We start from the raw sequence: 16,254 nt of genomic DNA, 5'->3' as shown, positions 1-16,254 counted from the left end.
AGCCTTAAAGGAATAGTATCCTATTAAAATTAGTTCATATAGTAGGTAATCCTAAAAAAGTTAGGAACAAACATGATATACAATAAAAGTACCCTTCATAGGAAAGAAGGAGAACTGAAGAGTTGGTTTCACATTAATTTCTAAGGTTAATTCTTGAGTTATTTAATTACGAATACTGAACATACAACAATAATCAAATTAAAACAAAAAAGCGAAAAAGAATTAAAATGAAGAATAGAAAAAAAAGAGTTAACTTGAACGCAGTTCCTTCACTTCAATTACCAGGGCTTTTCTTTTGCACTGTAAATTCTTACTTGGCACATCCAATGTTGATAATTTGTTAGATAGACAACCGACCACAACTTTATATTTTTTTGCTTGAGCATGGAGAAGAAATTAGTTTCATTACGAGAAAAAATTTGAACGCTAATAAAAGAGAAGACATAAAAGAAAAATTAAAAAAAAAAAAAGAAAAAATGAATAAATAGGAGAAAATAATAAAAAGTTGAGTCACGATGTCTAACAGATCTTCTAAAAATAGAGAGCGTGATGGACAATGTTTTTTTTTTTTTAACACATCAGACTTTTACAGATTAAATAAACAATAGCATTGGAAAATGTTTTTTTTTTAACTTTCAATTTTTTAGTGGTGGCAAATAAATTTTTAGACTTAGCAATATTTTATAATTTTAAAATATAATTAATTAAAGTTCCAACCTAAAGGTGTCACACGGCAATTCATTATAAGTAGAAGCCGTGGTGCCATGCCGCGGCACAACTCGTTTTACCCAAAGTAACACAATATTCGTTTTCTATTTTGTAGCTTTCCGAAAAACAAAAAAAGAGATTCAAAAATGAGGGAAAAACAAGAAGAAGAAGAAGCACAGATGGAAATTGAAATGTGGAAATATATGTTTGGGTTTAGCAATATTGCAGTGGTTAAGTGTGCCTTGGAGCTCGGAATAGCAAATGCTATTGAAAACCATCAAGGACCCATCACGCTAACTGACTTATCATCCACCATTGAATGTAACCCATCTTATCTTCACCGCATCATGCGGTTCTTAGTCCATCACAATATTTTCAAAGAGCAACTCACCGCCGATGGCACCAAAGGCTATATACAGACACCTCTGTCTCGCCGGTTACTTGGCCCAGGCGAGAACAACATGACGGCTCTGTTTTTACTAGAGAACAGTCCGGTGATGCTGGCGCCTTGGCATTTTCTAAGTTGTCGTGTCAGACTAAATGGGTCTGCGGCGTTTGAGGCAGCTCACGGCGACGATATATGGAAATATGCAGCAGAAAACCCTGGCCATAGCAATCTAATCAATGATGCGCTGGCTTGTAATGCTAGGAAAATGGTGTCTGGTATAGTTGAAGGGTGTGTAGAGGTATTTGATGGGGTAAAAACTTTGGTAGATGTTGGTGGAGGAAATGGGACTGCTTTAAGGACATTGGTTAAGCTTTGTCCTTGGATTCAAGGCATTAACTTTGATCTTCCTCATGTTGTGGATGTTGCAGAAGAATGTGATGGTGTTAGGCATGTTGGTGGTGACATGTTTCAGAGTGTGCCAAAGGCTGATGCTGCTTTGCTTATGGTCAGTTTTTGCTTGCATTTTGTTTTTGTATTTTTTAAAAAAATTTTAAGAAAAAATGAAGCAAAGATTATTAATAATCCAGACTTCATACATGAAAGACTCAACATGATTTAAAATAATATTGTAAACCAAAGCGACTCATCTAAACCCAGTCTATGGCTTATCCATGAATCAAATTAATGAAATTTTTCATTGGAACGTGATATTTCAAACCATTCAGTTGTAAAAAGAAATGATAAAATATAAACAATTTTTAAAAAATCTCTATTTTTAGAAGTTTATTCTATGGATAGGCACATAGACCAAATATACCCAAGTTTTTCCCATTTCAAATCTTTAAGATTAACATGAAAGATGAAAAAGACAACTCCCATAAAAAGAAAAAGGCACTTAAACTTGGTCTATGGTTCAACCATGAACCAAATCAATAATTTTTTTTTTTTTTGGAACGGTGATATTTCTAACCATTCAGTTGTAAAAAAAAAAAAAAAAAAACGATAAAATAGAAACAATTTTTAAAAAATCTCTATTTTTAGAAGTTTATTCCATGAATAGACATGTAGACCAAATATGAGCAAGTTTTTTTCTATTTCAAATCTTTAAGATTAGCATGGAAAAAAGAAAAAGGCAACTCCTTGAGAAAAAAACTGGCAGACTTGTTTACTTACCTTGTCACCCAAGACACAGAAACATTACTGGTGAAGCCCATTACATCTTGCAATTGTTTTTAACACACTAAAAGCAGAGTCATCATATGAGTGCTTTTTACATATTTAATTTCCACTCAACAAGATTTTATCCAAATTTTTTATATTTTAAATAACAAAAATATTTTAATGTAATTAATTACTATAATACTTTGTTAATGACAAGTAAAAGCTATTGCTGACTCGGAAAAGACTATAGGATGGAAAAGAAAAGACAAAAGGATAATAATCGTATACTAATAAAAAACAATTCAAAAGGTAAGAGGCTAAATGGAGCATAAAATAATATGTTTAGATGAATATTCTTTTTGGTATTTCAGTTTTTCTTGCGACTCCTTTCTTCCTTCTTCCTTTCACTTAAATGTTGAATGACATTTAACCTAATTTACTTGTAAATCGTAGTTGGTTCTTCACGATTGGAATGACGATGAATGTATCAATATCTTGAAGAAGTGCAAGGAAGCTATTCCGAATGAAATTGGGAAGGTGATAATTGTTGAAGCTGTGGTCGATGAAGCAAAAGACGACAAGCTTGAGTTCGTTAGGTTGGCATTGGACATGGTGGTGATGGCTCATACTGATACAGGTAAAGAGAGGACCTCTGAGGAATGGGAATATGTTCTTAAGCAGGCTGGTTTTAGCCGACATACTATAAAATCCATTGCAGCTGTTCTATCTGTTATTGAAGCTTTTCCTTGAATATGATTTATAAAGACAATTAGTGCTTGTAATTTGTTTTTCTTAATTTACTTTGCTTATGTTATGGATTTCTCAAGACAGTTTGGTTATATGTTATAATTTCATCTTTAATATTTGTGATCTTCTTATAAACAACTACAATAATTTACTAAATAATAAATTACGTTTGATAAATTAAAAACATTCATAAAAGATCATAAAAATGAATAGACAAAACCAAAAGAATTTATAATACTTGACATGAAATAAATCTAATTGAAAATTTAATAAATAAATGTAGTAAAATAAAAAATGTGTCATTTTCTTTTTTTTTTCTTTTATTATGGAAACAATAACTGTCTATCCAAATTTTCCATGAATTTGATTTGTTATTACTCACAGTACCAAAATTAGACTTCTAGAACGATTCACACAATTTAAGAATAGTTAGTTTAACTATAATTTTTTTATTTATTTTTCTATATATATTCTAAGACCCTAAAAATTTTATATTAATATTTCCTTAAAAAATTTATAAATAATTAGTATATCAAGATTTCAAAATTAATCATCTTAAAAAATATATTTTTTTAAATGTAATTTATTAATAATAATATCAAGAAGTTTAAATAGATCGTATATAAAACTTTACTAATAGTAATAATAGAATTCGTCAATCTTTTAACCAAACAAAAGAATTCATATTCTTTTAAATAACGAACTAAAATTTTTAAAAAAATATTATTAGATCTTTCCGCTTGGAGTTGATTTTGATAAAAGATATAAATAACTAGTCTGTTAATTGATTTCAACGACCAAACAATAATTTCTTTAAATTTTCTATATCTGGATTGTTTTTCAAAAAATTTGCAACATACGATGAACATCGTCAACTTTTTTTGGAAATGATACAAAGAAGGATATTCATCAAAACTTCTTTTGAGGACTGGGCCACACTCGATCACTTCTCAAGAACAATAGCTAAGGGACCTGATAATATCACTTGATGAGTTTCTTTTACCTTGCTTTGATAGCATCAATGTAAGAAAATACTGCACTACGAGGCTCCATTGTCGAAGTCACACCTGTAAATCAAGATCTAAAAATCTCCAAGCAAATAAAGTCACGTATCATATTTTTATTTAGTAATAAACTCTCATAAAGAAGAGACCATCATCATATAGAATTAAAAAAAAAAAACTCCAAATATAGAGAGAAAGCAACAATAAAAGAATGATAGATATGTTAATCAAAACAAATCTGATTTTATTAAAATGAATAAAAGATTAAAAGTAAAAGAAGATGAGCGGAAAAAAAAAAAAAAGTAGTATAGTGACTGTCGTTGATGAACAGCTACAACTTTAAACTATAATTATGGTTAGAAGACTAGGGAGAAAAGAGAAAAAAAGAGAGGGACGACAATTGACTACCGAAAATTAAAATTTTTCTCTAGCATTGAGTAAAGTCAACTAATATTATGAAAAAGTAAAAACAAAAATACTTTTAAAAGTATATACGAGACTATTAAAAAATATATGCAAGAAGAAAAATGGAACTAGTACAGAGGGAATATTTTGCATCCATGAATCTGGCACTTCAAGAACAGTGATTTTAGTTTATGCAACTATTAATGTTTAATTTGAATATCTCATGATCAGTTAGGTAGGATTGTTTGTTGTTTTTAATTTTAATAAACTGATCTGATTCTTAGTGATATCCTTTTAAGGTAATAATTAATTGATTTACTGATTCCGATTCATAACTATTTTATTTACGATGAAGGTGCACTTATTTATAGTTGGCCTATACTAAATCAATTAAAAATAATTATTTAAGTTATTTATGACTATTCAATAGGAAAATAAATGATAAAACAGTAGTAATTTTTTTAAATCTTTTTTTTTTTTTTAAATTGACTTGGTGCATGAACGGAGTTATACACAGATGCATGCAAGCAAGTCATGACCTATATCCTATATAAATATTTTCTGTTTGAAGTAGCTCTTGTTTTCTCTTTGATGTTCTTTCTGTATATTTTTTACCATAAATTTATTTTTCGTATAAAATAATGAAAAATAGGGAGAGAAATACTAGAGTGTTTATTATTGATGAGAAACTATAAAGATATAGTTACATAAGTGGAACTTTAATAAAGTCCTACAACGGAAGATAGTGTTCGCAAAAATTAAGAATACAGACTTCTAGTTCATACAGGACATCTACTTATTTCATAACACTTTCTCTTAGATGTCCATTTTTTAAATAATATTATGTCTCGTTAAAACCTTACTAAGAAAAAATCCTGTAGGAAAAAAAATCTTGGTGAGGAAAAAAGAGTACTTTATTCTTTTCTTAAATACACACTAAAATACTGCCTCATTAAAAACTTTTACTAAGAAAATCCAGTGGAAAAAAATCTTGCTTAAAGGGAAAAAAAACACAGTGCGTATTTACTCCCCCTCATGAAGATAAATCTTGATATCTTTGAGTTTATGCATTTCAATTTTTATGTAGCAATCCTTCAAAACTTATGGTAGAAAGCTTGTAGTAGAAAACTTATAGTAGAAACTGCTTTGATGAGCAAAATCAACAATATCATCGTTTAAGTAGTTGAACTTCAATATCACCATTCTTTTTTGGAGATCATAAGTGAAGAAAATTTTACTGAAATATATGTTTCTTATCTCCTCTAACATATTCTTCCTTCAGGAGAGATGTGCATATGGAGTATTATCTTCTTATAATATTGTAGAAATTTCTTCCTAAACAAATAGACTGCACGTACTTCTCGTCTTTCTTCATGAGTTACTAAAATTTTCATGGCTAAAAAAAGTAGTAGCAATACTTCGTTTCTTGAATTTCATAAAATAATTGTACCTCCACATGTAAATGAATAACTTGTTTGTAATCTGACATAATGTGAATTAAATGAATAACCTGCATTTTCATAGCTAATCAAATCTGATTTTGACATGTTAGTTATAATATAATTCATATATATTGTGCTATAAAGATGTCAAAATATATGTTTAACTCAATTTAATTTCTTCATATCCAAGAAAAACTATATCTTGCTAATAAAATTTATAAAAATCAAGTCAAGTATGAGTAACAAGATACATTAGCGCTTTTATTGCACTAAGATATGGTACTTCAAGACTAAGAGTTCTTCATAATTTTCTCAAAGTGAAAAATGGTCATCTTCTCATTAGGTGACCTCACTACTATCCACATAATATCATTTGAATAACTTAGTCATATATATAGATTCATAGACAAAATTTCGTTTATGAAATTTTTTATCTTTAGGCCGAGACAAAACTTTATATTTCCAATGTCTTTCATCTCAAACTCTTCTTTAAGGAATTTATAATTTTTGAAAACTCTTCAGGAGTTTCAATAATATTTATGATCAAATAATGATAAATTCATATTTAAATATCTCTATAAATATTGCATGAACATATTATAATATTCTTTCAATAAATATTTACTAATCAAGAGATAACTTTACATGTGATAGTATATAGAGTAAATATAAAAAATATAAAATCATGTGAATTATACTTTCAAAAATAAAATCTTATAAGTAGAATGTAATCATAAAATAATATAATATTTTTTCAGCCATAAATATCATTAAGGCGACTATACCATATGTATTAAGATTTATTTAATCCATTTAGAAATTTTGAATATATTTCTCGAGATCTCGATTTACTTGCTTTAAGGATTTTTCAATGTTTCACGGATATCATTATCCGTAATCCATATAGAGCTATATAATATTTAGTTGAATAAATTTCCCGAGAATTTAATTTTATGCTTCAAGCAACTAAAATTTTTCAGAGATTTATATATATATATATATATATATATACATCAAGTTAGCCATATAAATAGATATCCATTAATTCATTAAACACATTTCGATTTTTCAAAAATTGCCATACTAATCAAATACAAAATTATAATTGCATCCACTTCATGAGGGTATTTATCCTCACAATCAATGCCAGTTCTTTGCGAAAAATTTGTGCAACAAGTTTGGTCTATATCTCATGACCCCATTTCAATTTCGCACAAATACATTTTTTATTCTACTGGCTTGACATCTCTTGATGCCCATATTAAATTTTCAAAGTTTACTGACAGCTTATTTCGCAAGTGTACGAATCGCTACAAGTAATATATGAATGAGTAAGATATCGTTCCCACGAGGATTGTAATCCAAGTACCAAAATTGTGTTATCTTGTTATTATTTAAACGATAATTAAGAGATTTATTGTATAAAAGTAAAATAAACAAAAATCAGGTAAACAAAAGTTGATTAAAAGGAATCAAGGGGTTGAAACTACTAGGGGTTTTGATTTCACTTAATTCTTTCCAATTTATTTCATTAGTTCATTAATCAATTTAATTATTCAAGTAGGGGAAACAACTCTAAATTCACTAACAAGCTCTTCCGATGTATTACTAGTTATTTTAATCCCATTTAATTACCTATCTTCCAATAGCGAAATCAAATATGAATTAAATCATTAAGCTATATAGTTGTTTAAGAATTTACAATTTAAGTTTGATAAATTGTAAAAACCCCCCATGAGTCAAACCATATAGCTTCCGCATCAAGTTATTATTCTCATGTGTTTTATTAACTCTTTTCATATCAAAGATCCTTCTTCCGATAGTGATAATTGAAATAATTCAATCTAGGGGAAAATTCTGCCTAGAAGCATTAAGTTCATTAATAAATCATAACTTGAATAAGGAAAAATAAATCTAATTGCATAAATTGGAAAAGAAATTAAGCTACATCAAACCCCCTAGTATGAGAATTTAGATACACATAGTACTTAAATAAAACTCAACAATACTTGATAAATATTTCATAATCAATAAAGATAATGAAAGAAATAAACAAGATTAAGAGTTTAGAAATAAGAACTAGTGATAGGTTGCTTGGATGGCTTCCTTGAAACACTTGACAACTCTTGAATGCCTAACTTCTAAAAGAGAAACTATATACAAGCTATGAGAGGGAGAATAGATGTAGAGTGGAATGTAATGTGTGTGATGGGATGATTTGAGATGAACTCTCCTCTTCTTTATATAGACTTCTTTGGTATAGGATTCCATATGGTTTAATGATCAAAGTCTTCTTTTGTTAGGTTGTAAAGCTCTCTTTTAGGTCTCCATTTTCTTTAATCATGACTCACCCATGTGCATAGAGTTGATCTTGGTTTGCATGTGAGGAAAGTTATCCAAAGTGAGCTATGAAAATAGTAGGAATTAGTTGGCAACATTTGACTCAAATTCAGGATTTCTTGCTTGGCACGGGCGTGCTGCCTGGCACGGTCTGGGGCGTGCCAGGCTCTGGAAGTCTAAGGCTCTCAGCATGGGCCGTGTTGTTCAACACGGTCTGGAAGGTAGAGCGCGCATGGGCGTGCACATTGGCACGGCCTAGGGCGTGCAAGCCCCTGGAAGTCTGGAACATGTGTAGCACGGGCGTGCTTCAGCTGCACGGGCCAAGCTTCTATCTCCAGCGCGCGCACGGGTGTGTGGCTTGGCACGGTCTGAGGCGTGCAAGCCCCTGGAAGTCTATGGCTATTGTGGCACGGGCGTGTTGCTCAGCATGGGCTGGGGCATGCACGTCTCTGGATCTTTGCCTATTTTGCCTTGCGTTTGGCACGGCCGTGCTGATCAGCACGGGCTGGAGCGTGCTAAATATGTTTTGCCTTTATTTTTGTTCTTTTCTTGCATAATCCTACAATTTTCCTCCAAATCAAGTGAGTTGTGTTTCAAGGAAGCTTTTTAATAAAAATATAACAATATTATATAAAAACTAATTTAGATAGATAAAATATACTAGAATTCTTAGTGAAAATTAAAATAAAAACACTATAAAAATTAGTGCTATCAAAATTCTCCAAACTTAAACTATTGCTTGTCCTCAAGCAATAAAATTCCCTTGAAATAGTATGGAATAATTATTCACGAATTTAATAAATACCCAAATTATTAACATAAGAATAAATTGTATATATTTCCTATGTTAGTTATTTCTAGCCAAAATTAATATAACATATTCTTTTTATTAGACATGAGTAAAGAACACTTTTGTCTCCTTCTTTAGAATAGTAAGTACTTAGGACAATTTTAGCCTACATGTAATATTTCTCATCTCAAGGTATTTTTAGGTAGCCTACTTCTATCACATAAGTTGGTTGCATATTATGCTCCATACCACTTCTCATCTTTTGCCTCTTTTGTAGTTGCATTTTATGCTCCATACCACTTATATATTTATAATTTTATATAGGAATATAAGCAATAAGTAGTTGCATTTTATGCTCCATACTACTTTGTTTAGGATGGATTTCCTTCAATCTTTCTTTTTCATAATACCTTCGCCCTTTATTGATTTAAAAACATACATGTAATACGGCTTTAGTGTCCTTTGTCTTTTTATTCAAGTTAGGATTCAAAATTTTCTAAACAAATGGTTAAATCAAAGAAGTATGTTAAAAATATAATTTTGGTTAAAAACAATTAACTTTGGAAACATCATTAATTTATTCAAAGGTTAATGAATTTAAGATAAATTTTAAATTTCGATCATAATTATTCCATACTTATTTTATTAAAACAAAACAACACTTTATTAGAATTAATTTTATAGTTTAGATAAAATTTCTTCCCCCAACTTCATTGAGCACATTGTCCTCAATGAGCTAGATGCAATTCCCCAAACTTATGAAATATTTAAGAAAGACTAAGGATTGGAGAAAAGTACCATTGTTGATGTGAGACAATGCGACGTGCATCCAAGCTATGATGGAAGGAGCATATGAAAAATATAACCAAAATATTGAAATTGAAAAACTATTAAAACCCCAAATATTCATCTGCAACTAACCAAAATCGTAAGTAATCAAATAAAACCAATGTGAAATATTCAACAACCAGAAATATAAGAGAGAATAATCAAAATAATATGAAAAATATCAGGCCTCTGGTGGAGGAGGTGGAGGGGGCTGAAGTAAGTGAAGAATAGTCTGAAGTTGACCCTGCAGAGTGTCGAGGCAAGAATTGATGCTGCCCTGCGTGATCTCAAGTGACTGGAAATGATCAGTGATCATGGACTCCATGCCAGTAAGTCGAGTGTCGAACACGTCCATGCGAGGGAGCATTCGGGCAAGCATCTCATCATTGGACACAGTGGAAGTGCCCTGGAATGAAGGTACAGCTCCAGAGGTACCTGCACCAAAACTAAAACCAGGGGCAGGAGGTGGCTGATCCTCCTCAATGTCAGCTGCTGCAGGCGCGTCATCGTCAGTAGTTTCTGCTCGGGCACCTATGACTCGGTATGAATCTCTAATTTCTCCACAATCCTCATATGGATCATCATATTGATATCTATCCTGGTGCCTTTGCCTCCACCTAGACTGTCATAAATAGGTCTAGCCGGGTTCCACACCCTCAAATAGGTAGCAATGCGTGTGATAAAACTACCCATCATGATGGCTCCCCTATCTGCGCGTGCCACTCGAGCCCATTTTTGTCCCAACCAGTAACCCACATTTAATAAGACCCCGTGTTTTATGGCCCATAGAAAATATAGCTCATTTCGCCCTAAAACTCCGTCACTTTCACTGCGGCCAAATATGGTACTGACCAAAAATTTGTGTATATACCTTAAAGCAGGACTTTTTAGTTTGGAGGCCTTAGAGATCCTAGGGTTATAACCGGTTTCTCTCGTCAGTTCATTCCACCTATCGGAATCAAAAGAATCTGTGGGTAGTTGTGTAGCTGCATTCTCAGTGGGAAAATAAAAAATGTGACTCAATTCATCTATTGACAGTTCAAAATCTCTACCCAGCAGACGAAACCGAACAAAATTTTGAACACATCCGATTGGAAATCTGATGATGGAAGAATAGGAGCTTAAAAATTCTAAGGTCAGAGGGGGATACACCGGATCCTTCATGTCAATAAAAGTTCCCCACCCTACACGCCTTAAAGGCTCAATCACCGCATCCTTAAGTCCAACTATTGATAAAGCATCAACGTCTATAAATTTATTTGGCAAAAGAGGGCGTGAGGAGAGTTTATGGTACCTTTCTAATTGCGCGGGAGAACTTGGCTCGAAAGGAGGAAGTGGGGGACTGTCAGATGGTGGGGATGCGGTGGAAGAGCGAGAGGAGCGGCGTCCAGCTGCTACAGATGAACCAGGTTGGCTTCTTTTGTACCTGGGAGGCATTCTGATGCAAAATATTGAAGAAAGTGTGAGAGAAATGAAAGAAAATGAGAGAAAACGAGAGAAAATGAGAGAAAATGCAACTGGCGGCAAGGGCGTGCGCGCTGGATTCAGGGCGTGTTATTTAAATAGAATAGCATGCACGGGCGTGTGGTTCAGCACGGTCTGGACCGTGCTTGCTCCTGGAAGTCCAGTTGATAGCACGCACGGGCGTGCAAGCCTCTAGAGGTATTATCGCAAGCGGGCACGGGCGTGCGACGCGGCACGGCTTGGGGCGTGCAAGCCTCTGGAGGTATTAGCGCAAGCGCAAGCGGGCACGGGCGTACGACGCGGCACGGCTTGGGGCGTGCGCGTGTTTTTCCTACAAGGCAAAGACTACTTACCTTGTACAGGCATGCCAACGGTTTTGCCAGGGGCGTGCGATGTGGCACGGCGTGCTAAGTAGCACGGTTTCAGGCGTGCACCCCTCTGATTCTCAATTTTCAAATTTTTCTTTGAGCACGGTCGTGCTCAATTTACACACCCAGGGCATGCTGCCTTTTTAACTCTTAGCTATCCCTGAAAATTGAATAAAACAAACAACAAACATATAAACAAAACAGAAATCAAAATTTGAATGGGTTGTCCCCCATAAGCACTTTTGTTTAACGTCGTTAAGTTCGACGGACTGAACCTGATCCAAGCTAAGCAAGACTGATAGCGGTTTTAACGGGATCAAAATTTCCACCTTGGTAAACCTTTAAACGGTGAGCGTTAACCTTGAAGCTTCGGTCACCATCCATTATCTCAACTGCTCCATGTGGAAAAATTTCTTTAATCGTGAATGGGCCGGACCATCTTGAGCGCAATTTTTCGGGAAAGAGGCAGAGTCTAGAGTTTTAGAGTAATACATGTTGGCCTACCCTTAGGTTCTGAAGGATGATACGCTTATCATGCCACTTTTTTGTGCGATCTTTATAGATTTTGGCATTTTCATAAGCGTTGAGCCGCATCTCATCAATCATATTTAATTGAAGCAACCTCTTTTGACCAGCTTCCTTGGTATCAAAGTTGAGGAATTGGATTGCCCAATATGCTTTGTGTTCAAGCTCGACAGGGAGGTGACAAGCCTTACTGTATACCATTCGATATGGGGACATGCCAATTGGTGTTTTGAAGGCTGTTCTGTAGGCCCAAAGAGCATCATCGAGCTTTTTGGACCAGTCTTTCCTAGATTGTCCAACAGTTGTCTCCAAGATCTTCTTGATTTCTCGATTCATGACTTCTACTTGCCCACTCGTTTGAGGATGATATGGGGTACCTACACGGTGAGTAACACCATATCTGGAAAGTAGGGAGTCAAGGTACTTGTTACAGAAGTGCTTACCTCCGTCTGTGATTATTGCTCTCGGAATACCATGTCGTGTGAGGATATATTTCTTGATGAAGCTCATCACACTTTTGGCATCGTTATTGGGTAGGGCAACAGCTTCTGCCCATTTTGACACGTAGTCGACTGCTACTAGGATGTATTGGTTTGAGTATGATGATGGAAAAGGTCCCATGAAGTCCAGAACCCAAACATTGAAGATTTCAACTTCAAGTATGCTATTCAAGGGCATCTCATGTCTCTTCGAAATGTTACCTAACCTCTGACAGCGATCACAAAGGCGAACATAGTTAAAAGCATCTTTAAATAGATTAGGCCAATACAAACCGCTTTCCAAAATACGTGCTGCTATTTTGTTTGCTCCAAAAATGCCCTCCACATTCCATTGAATGGCAGAATTTAAGGACACTTTCCATTTCACTTTCCGGTATACACCGCCGGAATAGCTGATCACTATAATATTTGAACAGAAAGGGCTCCTCCCAATAATAGTATTTGATATCATGGAAGAATTTTTTCTTTTGTTGATAAGAAAAGTTGGGAGGAGTGATTTTGCAAACAAGATAGTTAACTATATCAGCATACCAGGGGGTTTGAGTATTTACCATTAGCAAAAGTTGCTCATGGGGAAAGCTTTCATTGATTTGTAGCTTGGTTGTATCCTCTTCCCCCAACTCTAGCCTAGAAAGGTGGTCAGCCACAAGATTCTCGGTTCCCTTTTTGTCGCGAATTTCCAGATCAAATTCCTGCAATAAGAGAACCCAACGAATTAGTCTCGGTTTTGCATCTTTCTTTTCTAGCAAATATTTGATTGCTGAATGGTCTGTGTAGACTACTGTTTTGGCTCCAATTAAATAGGCCTTGAATTTGTCAAAAGCAAAAATAATAGCTAACAATTCTTTTTCAGTAGTTGCATAATTCAATTGTGCATCATTCAATGTGCGACTAGCATAGTAGATAACATGCAACTTCTTATCCTTTCTTTGCCCAAGAACAGCTCCAACAGCATGATCACTAGCATCACACATAAGTTCAAAAGGAAGAATCCAATCTGGTGTAGTGATGATAGGTGCTGAGATCAACTCCTTCTTTAACCTGTTAAAAGCATCTAAACACTCTTTGTCAAAGTTGAAAGGAACATCTTTAACTAATAAATTACAAAGAGGTTTTGTGATTTTTGAGAAGTCTTTGATAAACCTTCTGTAGAACCCCGCATGACGAAGAAAACTCCTTATCCCTTTCACTGAGTTAGGAGGAGGTAGTTTTTCAATTACCTCGATTTTGGCTTTGTCTACTTCAATTCCTTGTTGAGAGATCTTATGCCCTAAAACAATACTTTCACTAACCACAAAGTGACATTTTTCCCAATTCAACACAAGGTTAGTGTCTTCACAACGTTGCATTACTAAGGATAAATTATGAAGACATGCATAGAAAGAAGAACCAAATACAGAAAAGTCATCCATAAAGATCTCAATAGATTTCTCTACCATATCAGAAAATATGGACATCATGCATCTTTGGAAGGTTGCAAGAGCATTGCATAGTCCAAAGGGCATTCTCCTATAGGCAAAAGTGCCATAAGGACAAGTGAAAGTGGTTTTCTCTTGATCTTCAGGAGCAATAGGTATTTTAAAGTATCCTGAATAACCATCCAAGAAACAGTAGAAAGGATAACCTGTAAGTCTTTCAAGCATTTGATCAATGAAAGGTAAGGGAAAGTGGTCCTTACGTGTTGCTTTGTTCAATTTCCTGTAATCAATGCACACACGCCAACCAGTGACTGTTCTAGTGGGAATTAATTCATTGTTTTCATTAAAGATGACAGTCATACCTCCCTTCTTAATTCGCAAGTGTACGAATCGCTACAAGTAATATATGATGAGTAAGATATCGTTCCCACGAGGATTGTAATCCAAGTACCAAAATTATGTTATCTTGTTATTATTTAGACGATAAATGAGGAAATTGTTTATAGATGTAAAATAAACAAGAGTCAAGTAAACAAAAATTGATTAAAAGAAATCAAGGAAGTAAAACTACTAGGGGTTTTGATTTCACTTAATTCTATCCAATTTATTTCATTAGTTCATTAATCAATTTAATTATTCAAGTAGGGGAAACAGCTCTGAATTCACTAACAAGGTCTTCCGATGTATTGCTAGCTATTTTAATTCCATTTAATTATCTATTTTCCAATAGCGCAATCAAATATGAATTAAGTCATTAAGTTATGTAGTTGTTTAAGAATTTACAATTTAAGGTTGATAAATCATAGAAACCCCCCATGAGTCAAACCATATAGCTTCCACATCAAGTTATTATTCTCATGTGTTTTATTAACCTTTTCGTATCAAAGATCCTTCTTCCGATAGTGATAATTGAAATAAATCAATCTAGGGGAAAATTCTGCCTAGAAGCATTAAGTTCATTAATAAATCATAACTTGAATAAGGAAAAATAAATCTAATTGCATAAATTGGAAAAGAGATTAAGCTACATCAAACCCCTAGTATAAGAAATTAGTTACTCATGGTACTTAAATAAAACTCAATAATACTTGATAAATATTTCATAATCAATAAAGATAATGAAAGAAATGAACAAGATTAAGAGTTTAGAAATAAGAACTAGTTTAACAATTGCTTGGATGGCTTCCTTGAACCTTTGCACAACTCTTCAATACTTAACTTTTAAAGAAAAACTATATACAAAGCTATGAAATGAGAGATGGGAGAAGAGATGTAGAGTGGAATGTAATGTGTGGGATGGAATGGGATGCTTTGAGATGAACCCTCCTCTTCTTTATATAGACTTCTTTGGTATAGGATTCCATATGGTTTAATGATCAAAGTCTTCTTTTGTTAGGTTGTAAAGCTCTCTTCTAGGTCTCCATTTTCTTTAATCATGACTCACCCATGTGCATAGAGTTGATATTGGTTTGCATGTGAGGAAAGTTGTCCAAAGTGAGCTATGAAAATAGTAGGAATTAGTTGGCAACTTTTGACTTAAATTCAGGATTTCTTGCTTGGCACGGGCGTGCTGCCTGGCACGGTCTGGGGCGTGCCAAGCTCTGGAAGTCTAAGGCTCTCAGCTTGGGCCGTGTTGTTTAGCACGGTCTGGGAAGGTATAGCGCGCACGGGCATGCACATTGGCACGGCCTGGGGCGTGCAAGCCCCTGGAAGTCTGGAACATGTGTAGCGCGGGCGTGCCTCAACTGCACGGGCCAAGCTTCTATCTCCAGCGCGCGCACGGGCATGTGGCTTGGCACGGTCTGAGGCGTGCAAGCCCCTGGAAGTCTATGGCTGTTGTGGCACGGGCGTGCGGCTCAGCATGGGCTGGGGCGTGCGCGTCTCTGGATCTTTGCTTATTTTGCCTTGCACTTGGCACGGTCGTGTTGATCAGCACGGGCTGGAGCGTGCTAAATATGTTTTGCCTTTATTTTTGTTCTTTTCTTGCATAATCCTAAAATTTTCCTCCAAATCAAGTGAGTTGTGTTTCAAGGAAGCTTTTTAATAAAAATATAGCAATATTATATAAAAACTAATTTAGATCGATAAAATACACTAGAATTCTTGGTCAAAATTAAAATAAAAACACTATAAAAATTAGTGCTATCAAAATTCCCCAAACTTAAA

General features: G+C 34.1%; 1 protein-coding gene and 1 pseudogene across 1 annotated transcript; one reads left to right on the top strand and one right to left on the bottom strand.

Moving 5' to 3' along the window:
- Positions 1-792: 792 nt before the first annotated feature.
- LOC119370198 (acetylserotonin O-methyltransferase-like) lies at positions 793-3,039 on the top strand. Its single transcript, XM_089718168.1, has 2 exons — positions 793-1,601; positions 2,711-3,039. The coding sequence occupies exons 1-2, from the start codon at positions 855-857 to the stop codon at positions 3,005-3,007; spliced, it is 1,044 nt and encodes a 347-aa protein (XP_089574294.1). The 5' UTR covers positions 793-854; the 3' UTR covers positions 3,008-3,039.
- A 9,086-nt stretch (positions 3,040-12,125) lies between these two features.
- LOC149499220 (uncharacterized) overlaps positions 12,126-16,254 on the bottom strand; it is a 31,735-nt pseudogene continuing 27,606 nt past the window's right edge.

Source organism: Jatropha curcas, chromosome 1, assembly GCF_041381405.1.
Source record: "Jatropha curcas cultivar XTBG-Jc1 chromosome 1, XTBG_Jcur_1.0, whole genome shotgun sequence".
In the NCBI taxonomy this organism is placed as follows: Eukaryota; Viridiplantae; Streptophyta; class Magnoliopsida; order Malpighiales; family Euphorbiaceae; genus Jatropha; species Jatropha curcas.
Note: the sequence above shows the minus strand (reverse complement) of the source record. Positions and strands in the feature narration are given on the sequence as shown.

Bases quoted from the DNA above. Each gene is read 5' to 3' on its own strand.
- LOC119370198 (XM_089718168.1), top strand. From the start codon at position 855: ATGAGGGAAAAACAAGAAGAAGAAGAAGCACAGATGGAAATTGAAATG. The intron at 1,602-2,710 runs GTCAGTTTTTGC...TGTAAATCGTAG, and splicing joins CTGATGCTGCTTTGCTTATG to TTGGTTCTTCACGATTGGAA.